Source organism: Desmodus rotundus, chromosome 6 (assembly GCF_022682495.2).
Source record: "Desmodus rotundus isolate HL8 chromosome 6, HLdesRot8A.1, whole genome shotgun sequence".
NCBI lineage: Eukaryota > Metazoa > Chordata > Mammalia > Chiroptera > Phyllostomidae > Desmodus > Desmodus rotundus.
This window is the reverse complement of record NC_071392.1, coordinates 112,333,324-112,348,910: the sequence shown is the minus strand read 5'-3', so window position 1 is coordinate 112,348,910 and position 15,587 is coordinate 112,333,324. Positions and strand designations below refer to the sequence as shown.

The window sequence follows — 15,587 nt, the reverse complement described above, 5'->3', positions numbered from 1 at the left end:
GCCAGAAGGGACTGCAAGAAGTATTCAAAGTGATGAAAAGCAAGGACACACTACCTAGATTACTCTAACCAGCAAAGCTATCATTTAGAATGGAAGGGCAGATAAAGTGCTTCCCAGACAAGGTAAAACTAAAGGAGGTCATCATCACCAAGCCCTTATTATATGACATGTTAAAGGGACCTAAGAAAAAGATCAAAACTATGAACGTTAAAATGACAATAAACTCACAACTATCAATAACTGAATCTAAAAAATAAAAACAAAAACCAAGCAAACAACTAGAACAGGAAGAGAACCATAGATGTGGAGATCATTTGAAGGGTTATCAGCTGGGAGGGGGAAGGGAGAGAATGGGGCAAAATGTGTAGGGATTTAGAAGTATAACTGGGTAGGTACAAAATAGACAGGGGGATGTTAACAACAGTATAGGAGGTGGAGAAGCCAAAAAACTTATATGCACGGCCCATGGACATGAACTAAGGGGAGGGGTCACTGAAGAGAACAGGGGTACAGTTGGGACAATTGTAATAGCATAATCAATAAAATATACTTTTAAAAAAAAGAAGTACAAATAGGTAGTTACAGAATAGCCATGGGGATATAAAGTATAGTATAGGAAAGGGAGTAGCCAAAGAACTTATATGCATGACCCATGGACATAACAAATGTGTGGGGACTGCCTGAGGGAGAGGGGGCTGCTCGGTGGAGGGGGGAAAAGGGGGAAAATCAGGACAACTGTAATTGCATAATCAATAAAATATAATTTAAAATATATTCTAAAACTAAAAAAAATTGAAACTTAATTCAGTTACTGGAAAGTAACTGAAATATGTTTGATTCACATACAGAACTGGGGTTTATGAATTTACTTTTTCAACTGCACATTTTTTTAAATCTAAATAAACATTCAAAGAAAACAAAATACAAAACAAGTAAATAAATAAACATTCACTATTTCTGATGAAAACCTAACATCCAAGTCAGGATGTGCTATAAATGTAACTTCCATACCACAGTTTAAAGACCTAGTATGAAAAAAAGTCCCATTAATAATTTTTATACTGATTAAATGTTAAAATAATAATATTTTGAAATATGTTGGATTGAATAAATTTATTATTAAAATTTAACAAAGAGAAACAAAAAAAGGCTCAAATAAATAATCCAACTTTACACTTAAAGGAACTTGAAAAGGAACAACAAACAAAGCCCAGAGTGAATTGAAGAAAGAAAATAAAGGAAATAGAGTGAATAAAACAATACAGGAGATCAATGAAACCAAGAGCTGGTTCTTTGAAAAGATAACAGGATTAATGAACCTTTAATGAGACTCATCAAGAAAAAAGAGAGAGGACCCAAATACATAAAATCAGAAGTCAAAGAGGAAAAGTAACAACTGACACTAAAGAAATACAAAGGATTGTAAGAAAATATTATGAACAATACATGCCAATAAATTGGACAATCTGGACAAAATGGATAAATTCCTAGAAACATACAATCTTTCAAAACTGAATCAGGAAGAATCAGAAATATGAATAGACAGGTTAAAACCAATGAAATTGAAGCAGTAATCAAAAAATTCCCAACAAACAAAAGTCCTGGACCGGATGGCTTCACAAGGAAATTTTACCAAACATTCAAATAAGAACTAACACCTGTCCTTCTCAAACTATTGCAAAAAAATTCAAGAAGAGGGAAGACTCCCAAGCTCATTTTATAAAGCCAACATTATCCTAATTCCAAAATCAGATAAAGACACTACACAGAAGGAAAATTATAGGCCAATATCCCTGATGAACATAGATGCTAAATTCCTCAAGAAAATATTAGCAAACCAGATCCAGCAATACATTAAAAAGATCATACACCATGATCAAGTGGGATTTATTCTGGGAATGCAAGGCTGGTACAATATCCACAAATCAGTAAGCATGATATACCACATAAACAAAATGAAAGATAAAAACCACATAATCAATATCAGTAGATACAGAAAAAGCATTTGATAAAATCCAGCACCTATTTATGATAAAAACTCTAAGCAAAGGAGGAATATAGGAAACATACCTCAACAAAATAAAGGCCATATATGACAAACCCACAGACTACATCATACTCAATGGGCAAAATCTAAAAGTATTTCTCTTAAGGTCGGGAACAAGACAGGGATGTTCACTTTTACTAATATAGTAGTAGAAGTCCTAGCCAAAGTAATTGGACAAGAAGAAGAAATAATAGGCATCCAAATTCAAAAGGAAAAAGTATTATTTGCAGACGACATGATACTATATATAGAGAACCCTAAAGATCCCAGAAACAAAACCCACTAGAACTGATAACTGACTTCAGTAAAGTAGCAGGATACAAAATAAATATCCAGAAATCAGTTGCATTTTTATATACTAATAATGAACTATCAGAAAAGAAAAATAAGAAAACAATCTCATTTACAATTGCATCAAAAAAATACCTAGGAATAAATTTAACTAAGGATGTAAAAGATCTGTACTCAGAAAATTATAAGACACAGAAGAAACTGAAGAAGGTACAAATAAGTGGAAGCATATACCATGTTCATGGATAAGAAGAATTAACATCATTAAAATGCCTACACTACCCAAAGCAATCATAGATTCAATGCAATTCCCATCAAGATACCAATGGTGTATTTCGCAGAACTAGAACAAATATTCCAAAAATTTATATGGAACCACAAAAGACCCTGAAAAGTCATAGCAATTTTGAGAAAGAATAAAGTTGGAGGAATCATGCTACCTCATATCAAACTATATACTACAAGCCACAGTAGTCAAAACAGCATGATACTAGCATGAAAACAGACATATAGATCAATGGAACAGAATAGAGAGCCCAGAAATCAACCCACACCTTTATGGCCTATTAACATTTGACTAAGGAGACAAGAACATACAACAGGGTAAAGTTGGTCTATTCAATAAATGGTGGTGGAAAAATTGGACATATACATGCAGAAAAATCAAACTAGACCACTTTCTTACACTATATACAAGAATAAACTCAAAATGGATTAAAGATTTCAATGTTAGACTCAAAACCATAAAAATCCTAGAGAAAACATAGGCAGTAAAATCTCAGACACTTCTCATAGAATTATTTTTTCTGATATATCTCTTCAGGCAAGGGAAACAAAAGAAAAACAAACAAAAGGGACTACATCAAGCCAAAAAGTTTTTGCACAGAAAAAAAAAAAAAAAAGAAGGAAAAGACAATCCATTGAATGAGAGAACACATTTGCCAGTGATACATCTGATAGGGGTTCCATATCCAGTATTGCCACCCTCATCTCCAGCAAGGGAAGCAGGACCTACTGGACTTCATCTCCCCCCATCTCAGTGTGGGTCTTACCTGGGAGGAGTTTTCGTGCTGCCTCCTCTGCCAACCTCAGCAGAGGTCCAGAGCAGGGCCATCCCGCCTCCACTTCCACCCCGGCCTTCTTCGATAGCAGGTGAGCAGACAGAAGTCCTCCTACCACTACAGACGGTACAAAAAGCAAGTGTCAGAATCCTGAGGACCAGTGTTTCCCTTGTGCAAACTAAAACTAAACACTCTCACTGGTGGCTCCCTGGGAAGGGCTAGAGCCATCTAGTAAAAGAAGAATCCCTTAATTCCCCATATTCAAATAGCGTTAAGTTTACAAAGTGGTGTTCTCTTGGTGGGCCACAAAAAACAGTGCCTATCTTTTTTTTTTTTTAGTCCCTTCGGTCTACCAAACACTAAGTACTATCGTCTCCCGTTTAGATGAAGATACTGAGGTTCAGAGAAGTAAAGGGACTTTCCCTGGGTAATCTAGTAGGTGGTAGAGCCAGGCCTGTCTGCCTCCACTTGGTCACTCCACCTGCCAATCCCCTACCAAGACCTGGAGTGGGGAGAATGGTGAGCAGAGTCACCTTCACGTAATTTATCTATGTCAATTTATCACATAATATTTAGAACTTATAAACAAAGGTTCTGTAGCTGGAACTATGGCTAAATAGATACCCTGAATGGCCTTCTCACTGACCAAAACTGGTGACCTTAAGCTTCAGTTTGTCCCCTCTGGCAGAGTGGAAATAAGAAACAAAGGCAGGAACTACCCAAAGTGGGGAGTATCATAAAAGATCCCCCCCAAAAGGATGGCATATGAAAGAATTGCATACTGTGTAAGAACAAATTAGAAATAAACCTTACACACCTCACATAGTGTACAGTAAGGAAGACTTCGTGCCTCAAATCTTGATGCCAAGTCAAGGGGGAAAAAATCTCCCCTAAGAATTAGTAACTACAATTTCACCTTTAACTGGAAAATAATCAACAAAAGAAAAAAGCAAACAAAATACAACCAGAGACATTGAAATTAAGAACAACCATCAGAGGGGAGGAGGGAGAGGGCAGTGGGGAGAAGGGTTTTCAGGAACTTATAAAGGACACATGGACAAAACCAAGGGGGAGTGTGGAAGCAAGGGAGGGAGGTGGGTTTGGCTGGGGTAGGGGGATGTGGGGGGGGGGGAAATGCAGACAACTGTAATTGAACAACAATAAAATAACTTAAAAAAAGAAAAAAGAATTAGTAACTACAGTTGGTACTCACTAAGTTTATAGCCTGAATTCACACCAACTGGGTAGTCTAGAAAACCTTAAACCCTTAGCATAAAGTGGTTTTTGGAAGATAGCATCTCCAGCCACATGGCAGAGGCGAAGAAAAACTGTATCAGGAAGAACCCACCGTCAACCCAGGCCTCAAAGAATCCCCCAGGTGGGAGTCCAGGGAATGAGTATACATTTAAAAATACACCAACCACAAAACATACAAAGAAACAAAGCATTATGAGTAAGAGCCAGCAGAAATGACAGTAGAAAAAGACTTAACAACACTTCAGATACTGGAATTATCAGACACAGAATCAAAATTATTATGTGTAATACAGGGTGGGACAAAATAGGTTTACAGTCGTGAGTACACAAAACAGAGTTTATTCTTGTATTATCAGCTATTAATTATTGTATTATTTTCCATACAAACAACTGCAAACCTTCTTTTGCCCACTCTTTATATTTAAAGAAATAAAAGAAAGGTTGGAACATATGAGCAAGTAGCTAGAAATTGTAAAAATGACCAGGCCTACTTATAAAAGAACTAAGTAGAATTTCTAAAAAGAAAAAATATATAACTGACATTTAAAATTACACAGATAGGCTTAACAGCAGAGAGGATATATCCCAAGAATTAGTGGACTTGAAGACAGACTCACAAAAATTATCCGAAATGCGACAAAGAGATAAGATGACTTTTAACAAACACAGAAGGGATGTGGAGAGAAAAGGTATAATATATACCTGGTTGGAGTTCTAAAAGGGGAAGGGGGAGGAATTGGGAGAAAGGCAACATTCGAGGAGAAAACAGTTACAAACTTTCTAAACTAGTGAATGACACCAATTCTCAGATCCAGGAGTCCCAGGTGACATAATAAAAAAGAAACCCACGTTTCTACATATGGCAGTAAGACTGTAGAACGCCGAAGGGACAAAAAGATCTCACAGCAGTCAGAGTCCATGTAAGGACGACTGTTAAGGCTCAGTGATGAGTACATCTAGTTCAACATGCTATTTCCTCTACTTTTGCATGTGTTTGAAAATTCCCATAATAAAAAAATTGTATAAAAGAGGGGGCTGCCAAGGCAAATAAAACTGATTATCTACAAAGACAGACTGATTAGATTGGCAGATTACTTAACAACGACAATGAACCCAGAAGACAATAGAAAAATTTCTTCGATGTGCTAACAGAAAATAACTACCAACCTGAAACCATACGCCCTACAAAAATATGACCCCCAAAGGCGAAACAAATGCAGCAAGATAGACATTTTTATACGAATGAAAGCTGAGAAAGTTTGCCAAGAACACACCTGCACGAAAGGACGTTCTCAAAGAAGTACTTCAGATAGAACGAAAGGGGTCACAGAGGTGAGGTCTCAGACCCAACAGAAAAGATGGCCGGAAAAGTGCTAAATAGATACGTAAATCTAAACTTCACCTGAATGGAACAACAATAATGAATGGAGGGCTTCAAACAAAGAATTTCCACAGCCTACGGGTCAGGATACCCTCAGAGCCAGGTTTTGTACTATTCAGGAGGAGAATGAAGATTTTCATTAACTTTACACTTTCTTATGTTTGTTAAATTTTAAGGAAAACTATTTAAAAACCTAGATATTATACATAATATCTGAATTAGTAAAAGGAAAATAAAATGAAGGGGGAAAATCAGTCTAAAGAAGGCACAAAAAAAGGAGAGAGAAAAAGAACAGAGACGATGGGGCAAATAGCACAAAAAGAATCACAGAAATGAACATAAATGTGTCAGTAATTATCATAAATGTAAATGGATTAAACGCTTCAGTTAAGAGATTGTCAGAATAGACAAATAAAATATTCAATTTACAAAAGACATAGCGAATCATAAAAATACAGGAAGATTGAAAGTAAAAGGGTAGGAAAACATATATGGGGCAAATGCCAACCAAAAGAAAGCTGCCATAATTGCATTCATGTCCGAGACAAAGGTATACGAGCAACCTCGTTTCCAGATGACAGACTGGGCCCAGCAGTTAGTTGTGAGATACAGCGAGGACCATGGCCTCACACTCGGGTTGTTCCCTGAATCAGGGTAGTGCACCATGCTGTCCCTCTGCAGCATCATCTTGTAAAAGATTTTATTTATCACATTTCTGTAATGTAAGTTTCATTGCAAAAAAAAAAACAAAACCAACAAATAAAGATGAGCAAAATAAGGAGGAGGAACATAACTCTGCCATCCAGAGGTGAAGCTGTTGAACCACTGGTGGTCCACAGGTCCACTGAAAATAAGGGCTGGGCTAGCTTCATAAGAGTCATTGGAAACCTGCTAAAAATACTGATTCTAGGGCCCGACCCAGAGATCACAGTTCGTTGATTTAAAGAGGAGCCAAGACAGGTGAACTTTTTAAAAGGTCCCAAGTGGTTCTGATGGATCATGAAGTTTGGGAGCTTAGTACTCGAGGCTTCTTGCACTGTGTAATACAGTCAACATCAACTACACGTCACTACTGAAATTTAAATTCATTAAAATTAAATGATACTACAGATTCGGTTCTTCAGCTGCAGTAGACACATTTCAAATATTTAGTAGCTCCATGTGACTCGTGGCTACCACACAACATAACTATAAAACGTTTCCATCATTGCAGAAAGTTCTAATGGGTACTGCCTCCTGTACAATAAACTCCAAGGTGAGCATTACCTCTTTCTTATTAATGGCCGTGTGCCTAGCACCAAATATATGTCAAATACATGAGTAATTCTGGCATGTTTCTTTCCAGTCTTTTCCATCCCTTGCTCATGTCTGAAACCAGTGAGGGATCCTGAGACCTTCCCGCCCTACCCTCCAGGAGGGAAGAAGAGCTGACAGCCACTGGTTTGGGCTGAATACCTTGGCAGGGTCAGCCTTTAAGATCCACTTTACCACCTCCTGGTTTATACAGAGGCAAAAACTCCACTCTGTCTTTTCCAAAGGCCATAGAAGGCAACCCTTACCTCGGATGTTGGTTTCAAACACAGAGGCATTCACATCGATATCAAAGTCCAAGTTGTCCTGGAGCACTTCGACTACTCTTTGGAATTCTGAGACGTTCCCCAAAATCTGGGAGGGGAGAGAGACGTGACAGTGAGGCTGTCTCAGGTTTGAAGGCATTGAGAATGTTGGATTAAATCCCACGCTGGTGTGGCCCTCATTCAACTTAAGACCTGCAGTTTCTGTTCTAGGACTGGTGACAGGTGAAGAAAACAACGAGAGCTAAAATTCGTAAAGACCTAATATCAAGAGACTGGTTAGGAAACTTCTTAGGTACCAATTCCAGAGTACTCATTTAAGCAATATAAACCTGTATAAAACAATACAGACTGTATACCATATTAAGGAATTCTTAGTGTGCAATTTATAATAATTGTTGTAACAGATATTTACAATATGTGTTGTTTTTAACCTCTTTACATTCATCTTTGTGGAAAATACTGCAAGTCTGTTGGCCCAGCATTGATTCCCAATCTTCTTTACCCCTGTAGCCTCCCAACATAGAGGCTAGAAGCCTACTTTGCTGCTTTGCTGCTAGAGGTAGTTGTGTTACCCAGTCCATTCTGAGCCTTGAGAAGTCTACTGGGGGCACTTCTGGGAAAGCTTCTATTTTCCTAGCAAAAAGGGACAGACACAGCTAGTGTGGCTTTTACTACTCTTGTCTTTCTGCCTTAAAAACAGACTAGATTTCTGGAGCTGTGGCAGCTATCTTAGACCACGAGGTACAAAGCATGAGAATGAAAGTCAACACGCTAATGGTAGACTGGAAAGATACAAAGGGCCTGGGTCTCTGATGGCACAGTTGACCCAATGTTAGACATTACCTCCAAACTATTTATTACTTGAGAAAAGTTAAACCCTCTTTGTTTAAATCATCAGCCAAATGCAATCCTGACACCTTTTATTCTGATAAAAGCACCTCAATTTTCCCTTGAGGTATCACCCTTCTTCCAAAGGGTGGTTTGGGAAAGGCTGCCTCAATCCCCTTAGCTGCACAAATAGGCACTTGACCTGAACCAGTGTACTTACTGTATCTTGGCCAAGTGATTAGTTCAAGGATAAACATGTGACCCAAGCCAAATCCATGAGACTTAGTTCCTGGAATTAATGCAAAAGGACCTATTCTTTCCCCACACACGTTACTAAATGAACGCAATGCAAGTCTGGACTTACTGTTGGCTATAACTCCTATGTTCCTATGTACGCTGGTCAACACAAAGACAGCCTGAGAACAAAGCCAATGAAGAAGGCAGAGATAAGAGATGCAGAAACAGATTCCTGAAGACATTATTTTCATGTCTAGATCCAGCTGGGTCTGAGGCCAGCGGTCACCTGGACTTTTTAGTTATGTGACTCAGTAAATTTCCTTCTTGTCTAATCAGTTTGAATTGCATCTCTGTCACTTGCAACCCAGACAACCCTTATTATCTCAGCATTCAAGGCCCTCTATGATTTGAACCAATCGACCTTTCTGACCATGTCTCTCACAATTCATCTTCATCCACTCAGTAAAACTCTACCCAATTCCCCAATTTCTTGCCTTCAGAAATGCTGTTTCCTCTGCTAGAAACCACTCCCACCTACGTCTTCCTATTTCCAAATCCTACTTATCATTGGTTGTCTAAATATCACCTTCTCTAGGAAGCCTTTGATTTTTCCAGCTGAAATTAACCTCTTCTTCCTTTAAAAGACTCCAGTAACTTCATCCATAAAATTCTTAGGGGATCTATTTCTTTCCACATTAAGAGAATCTTTGGACAGAAGCCTCACTCATTCCTGCGTTCCCCCAGAGTGCCGCACATGGCTCATGAAGGAATTACTCAAGGAGTGTTTGTTGAATGATTACATGAGTCTCTCTACATTGAAGCTAGGGATCTGCTCAAAACAGAAATTTCATCATTTCCTGCCCTCTACTTAAGAAATTTCAGTGGCTCTCCATTTTTTCAAATTAAAGATCAAAATCCTTACCAAAACAAACATCATCTGGTCCCCATCAATCCCCCCAGCCCCATCTGCTTCTCCCTTTTCTTTCCCCACATCCCATACATACAGGCCTTCCTTTAATTCACTCCACTTGCCATACTCTCGTTTGCCATAAGGCCTTGCACACGCTGTTTCCTCTGCCTGGAACACTCTTTCCTCCCTCACTTTCCTAGTCAACACTTGCTTCTCCTTCAGATACCAACTTGAGTGTCATTTCATTACCTTAGGGAAGTCCTCTGTGACCTCCTCAATCTAGCTCAACTTCTTCTAGAAATAACCATGTTCCTTTCCCACAGTGCACTCACCTCAACTTGTAATTACAGATTTGTCTTTCTCACTAAAATCATACACTGCAGGGACTGTGTCTGTTTAAACTCACTGCTGTAACTCCAGAGCGTAGCACTATGCTAGGCATGCAGTTAGCCTTCAATAAATATCTGATGAATGGGCAAATACATCCAAGTTAACATTAAGGATAAAAAAGCTAATTTATATCTACAAGGTTATCACCACCATGTAAAAACTATTAATATATAAAAACAAGAAGGGCTGACAGAGAACCAACAATAGTGAAATAGAGGGAAGTGGTTACATGCTCTCTTGTAGCTTCTTCAATGCCATTTCATAGCTATGTACGCTGGCCAAGTCATCTTATCTTTCTAAGCATTACATGTCACAATGGTTAAGATGGGGTTGTTGGAAGGACTAAACAAAATAATACATGTAAAGTGCTGAGCACATACACGACACGCTAATTACTGCTATATTTTTATCGCTGAACTTGTGCATCAGAATGTAAGCCTCTGCAAACAAGGAGGGCATCGAAGTCCCTGGATCCCTCACTCTAACTAGAGTTCTACAAGCTATCACTGTTCTGTGTTCATAACAGGTCTTCTACACACATTTGCTGAATAAATGAACCTGAATAAGTTTGGGATTCTTCATGAATTTCCTCTGTCTAGCTGGGCAATGAGAACCTGATGATTCGGAATCAAGAGATGAAAATAAAAGACTTAGGTGAAGAATTCATTTTTCACCAACCGTCAAGCTGCCAAGAAAAGGAATAGATGAGAGACACTTACCAGCAAGGTGTCCAGAGCATCAATTAGAGTCAGAGAAAAACTGTAACAGAATAGAAATCCCAACTGCTTAGTAAGAAAATCAAACCACATATTAAGTCTACCCCAGGTCAGTACCCAAAAAATGAATACGTGAGGCACAGCGCTCTCTCTGCCTATCCCACTTCCAGTCACAACAGAGAAGCCATATTGAAACTTGCCAGGAACCTCTGACCCATTTAATGCACCTGGGAGAGTGGACTGCTTAAGTTCAACTGTATTCGCTGGCATTCTTCTCTGCCATCGGGAGGCAGTATGAGATTGCATCTAAGAGTGCAGGCTCAGGCTCTTCCACATCTAGACTCAGTGCACAGAACGGTATGCTTGAGAGTGCTCATAGTGGTATTGTTTAAGACAGCAAAAAGCTAGAAATAACCCAAATGTACAGCAGTTGAAAAGTGATTCACTAAATTGTAGTACCTTCAAACAATGCACAGTTATGAAGTCGTCAAAGACTTTTTGTAGAGTTCTTAAAAAATGATTCTGTTGGCTAATGTTAAGATCCTCAAATTATATTAAGTGAAAAAGACAGGGTACAGAATTGGCAGTGTAGTATGTCTCTATCTGCATTTTCAGAAAGAGACATTTAGACAGAAAGCAAATTAGCAGTTGTTTGGACGAGTGGTGGTGGAGGGATTAATTATAAAGGGGCACAAGGGAACTTTTTAGGGTGTTCTATATCTTCTTGACTGTGATATCAGATCATCGGAAATGTTCTATCTGTTGACTGTGATATGGTTACTATACACTTAAAGTGGGTGTATTTTATTATATGTAAGTTATGCTTTTAATTTTAAAAGGTGACAACATAATGGTATTAATCAAAACTATTTCTAAAGAGACACAAGAAAGTTAAAAGTGGTCCGAGTATGAGGGTATGGGAGATATTTACTTTACTTATGTGATCTTGTACTGCTTGAATTTGCCGTTTGTTTTTATTACTTTTTTCAACTAAAAACAAAAACAAAAACAAAAACCACCAGCACAAATTTTGTTGAGTTTACTTAACTTGTCCAGTCCTCAGCATACTCATTTGTAAAACAGAGATAATAGCACTTAACTCCTAGGGGTGTTCAGAGAATTAAATGAGATGATACAGGCAAAATGCTTAGCACAGTGTTTAATCGATGTCAGCTTCAATTAAATGCAATGATTTCTTCACTCACTCAGCAAGGAACAAGACAGAATTCCATCTCTCAGATTTTTATTCTAGTGTGAGAAAGACAAACTAGCGGACAAGTGGAAATGATAGTATCAGAGGGAGAAGTGCTAAGAAGAAAAAAAACAGTGACTTGTGAGAGTGACCTGCCTGAAAGGGGTGGTAGTTAGGAAAGCTGATGCTGAGGTGACATTTTGGGCTGAGCTCTCCAGAAGCAGTCAGTGACGTGAGGATGAGGGGGGCCGTGTGTTTCAGTTTCGCCAACAACATAGGCTCTGAAATTTCATGTTTGGGAGTTACATCCCCTCCTGGGCTTGTTTGTCCACTTATGAAATGAAGGGGTTGGGTCTTCTGACTTCCGGGAGGCTTTCCATCATATTCTACAATTCCGGAGATGTGCCCCACAGCTGTGCCCGTTACTCTCATGGTTGGAGCCCAAAGGTTCGGTCCACCACTTCGGGATCCAAATACCCAGGAGGCTGGGTGGATCCGAGTGGCGCCGGCCTGAACTGGGGGGAACGCAGCCTCATGCTGACCAGGAACTGTTTCCGACCCGGTAACTAACCCAGGAAGCCAGCAGCCCCCGAAGTCCCACCCGCCTAGGAGCGGACTGCCAGACCCCGGCCTGCCCTTTGTTCCTCCGCTCGCACTACCTGCCCCAGGTGTCTTGCCCGTCACAGGTGAGAGGTCGCAGCTCGTCGTAGGGAAATGCATTCTCCAAGTAGCTGTCGTAGGCGTGGTAGAACATGGCCTTGACTCGCTGCCTGGTGCGGGGTACGAGAAATAAGGCAGGAGAGCAGAAATGAAATCAGGCAGGGGGAAGGACAAAAAATAGGCGGAAAGTGGATATCACCCCCTGATTCTGCCAGGAACCCAGTAGCGGAGTCCGAGCAAGTGAGGGTAGGGGTCCTGGGGTGCAAGGAAAGGGAAAGGACCCGGTCTGCTCTTTCCATTCCCCAAATACGTCAGGACGGGGAGCCAGACCCCTTCACCTGTAGTGGGCGGGGTCGGGCGCGGTGCCTTCGGGGCCCGGCGCACCATGGTGTAGGGGCAGCAGCAGGCACAGGAGGCCGAGCGGGACCAGCAGCCGGAAAGGCATAGAGTTCGTGTCCTGTCAGCACCGCAGCCGCCGCAGCAGCCACCGCCAGCCGCTCATCCTGAGAGCCGCTGGGCTCTTCCGGGAAGCCGCGTCAGTGCGCCTGCGCGCTGACGAATCATCACTCACTTCCGAACTACAAGACCCAGAATGGAACCCGTGGCGAAACCCAGGCATCTTGGGATACGTAGTCTGGCGCGGAGGTCCACGTGTCTTAAAGACAGTGACTCTTACAGCTGCTTTAAGTAATTAATGTTTTAGTAACAGCGTTTATTGAGCACTTGTGTATTGAAACTCTATGGAGTACTTGAATACATTATCATTTTTAAAAACCACCTTCTTAAGCGTGAAGGCAGGGACTAAATATTTGACGAGTGGATATATTTATAGATAAGGATGGATGAAGAAGGTTCACCCTTTACCATTATCAGGCATACTGAGTTTCCAAAACCAGTTCCCTGCTGATTAAGGTACAACTTACTAGCATTTATTTGTCCAAAGCTGCCACTCTCGAGATTTCCAGAAATCCTGTCAGTTCTAGAAATTCATGAATTCTTGACCTTCCTATCCTCTCATTTGGGATGTGGTTACATCCTCATGGCCTCTTCAGTCTCCATCCTAGCATGGAAGCTTCCCCACCCTAATCCCCTGGCCCGTGTCAGCGGCTGGAGTCCTGCAGAGTATCCCAGGTGCGAATGAAGACCCCGGGGCACTACAGCTTTAAGAAGGTTTGGAACACATTTTTCCATTTTCCTTCTTGCAAGTTCCCAGAGTTTGGTCAGCATTTTAGGCCACAACAACACCCACGACTTTGGGCAGTGTGATGTACAATAAAATCAACCCCGGATTTGAAGTGAGACCTGGATTCAATTCCAACTTCAAGTCCACTTAAAAAACTTCTGAATGTGACCCTGGAAGTTGCCTCTCCTTCTCCGGACTCAGCTTCCTCATTTATAAAATGAAGGGTTTGAACAAATGGACTTCTGAGATTTTTTAACTCTAGCTTTCTATGATGCTAGTGTAGTAGGAGGTTAGACATGAATGGGGTAGGAGCAGATAAGCCAGGTGCAAAGGGTCACCAGGGCAGAGAGCCCTGGGTACCTAGCACCCTCAAAACACAAGCCCTTGCATGACCATTCCCTTAAGCATAAAGCCCTGGAAAAGACATCTAGGCCTCAGCTGAGTTTCTGCTCCAGGCCCCCAAAAAGCAGCAAAACCAGGCAGAGTGACACTATGGTGGACAACCAGACCAGCTTCAATGACTAATGACACCCTGGTGCCCACCAATTAGTGGAGACCATAGCCCTGAGGGACACAATGGGGAAAGCTGATGAATATTCTATCAAGATCCTCCCCTGGGAACTCCCGATAAAACCCCCTCGGAAGAAGGACCCTGCACAGCTCCCTCTATGGAGCATGCTCTGCTTTTCCCCAGCCCCTTCTTTTCCAAGGGCCCATTCTCTCTCTCCCCTCCCCCCTCTCGCTCAATCCCCACTCCTTAGCTCTCCCCCTCTAGAATTTCTCCCCCTCTTCTTCCTCAAGGCATGTTTTCTTTGTTGTTTGTCTCTCTCTTCCTTCTAAGCTCCAGGGGCCCTTCTTTTGCCTCTGTAACTTGTGACCTGAGCCCATTTTTTCTACAGCTCACTTCCTCTACCTTCGTAAATAAATTTTCTCAATAAACTTTCTCTTACAGTTTGAGGCTTGGCTCTCAATCCTTTCTTAGCCTGAACTCAAGTACTGAGGTTGCTGAACTGAGGTTGCTGAACCAAAGTCTAATATCTGGTGTCATTTTTGGAATGCAAACAAATATGGTCTCCTTTGGTCAAACATCCTTGGAAAATATCCCTCAGATAAATATCCCGAAATGCCATCAGTTGATATGAGAATTAAAACCCTGACTTAACCCAAAGAGCCTGAGGTAGTACAGTGTAGAGGTTAAAAGTGGGGGTTTAGATTTGAGCAGATCTGAGTTGGAATACTAGCTCCATCACCTATTAGGAATGTGGCCCCACCAGTTTTTCTTCTGAGCCTTATTTTACTCATCTGTAAAGTAGGAATAATACTATTAGCTACCTATGAGGATGCAATGAGCTATTACATGTCAAGTGTTTGTCATAGTGCCTGGCAGAGGAGACACTAGAAAAAATGAGGATGTTTTTGGAAACTCTTCTTGGAGGTGCCAGATGGATGGGAAACAGAGAGCTGGATTACAAGCCTGGGGGCACTGCATTAGTGTCCTGTGCTACTGTCACAAACTACCACACACTTGGTGGTGTAAAGCAACAGAAATTTACTCTCACAGTTTTGGAGGCTGGAAGTTTAAAACCAGTTTTTCTAGGCCCAGTCTGAGATGTTGGCAGGGCCATACTCCCTCCTCCCTCTGGAGGCTCTAGGGGAGAATCTGCTCCTTGCCTCTCCAGCTTCTCCTGAAGAAGAGAATGTTGCTGGCATTCCTTGGTCTACGGCTGCATCATTCCAATCTCTACCTCTGTCTTCACATCACTGCCTTCTCTGTGGGTGTGTGTCGCATCTTCCTCTGCCCCTCTCTTAGAGGGATGCTTGTGATTGCATTTAGGACCCACCTGGGTAATACAGATA

The 15,587-nt window shown here is 40.9% G+C and overlaps 1 protein-coding gene across 2 annotated transcripts in view; it reads right to left on the bottom strand.

Annotated features, from left to right (window-relative positions):
• EDEM2 (ER degradation enhancing alpha-mannosidase like protein 2) overlaps positions 1-13,081 on the bottom strand; it is a 29,539-nt gene extending 16,458 nt beyond the window's left edge. Inside the window, exons 1-5 of one of the 2 annotated variants that reach the window (XM_053926656.1) lie at positions 12,886-13,081; positions 12,547-12,657; positions 10,699-10,738; positions 7,597-7,702; positions 3,391-3,516 (exon numbers count right to left, since the gene is read on the bottom strand). In XM_053926656.1, coding sequence (XP_053782631.1) covers positions 3,391-3,516; positions 7,597-7,702; positions 10,699-10,738; positions 12,547-12,657; positions 12,886-12,992 — 490 coding nt within the window. In that variant the 5' untranslated portion in view covers positions 12,993-13,081. The remainder of the gene's footprint in view (positions 1-3,390; positions 3,517-7,596; positions 7,703-10,698; positions 10,739-12,546; positions 12,658-12,885) is intronic. The other variant, XM_045194699.3, reaches the window with a different exon arrangement.
• Between the last annotated feature and the right edge of the window lie 2,506 nt (positions 13,082-15,587).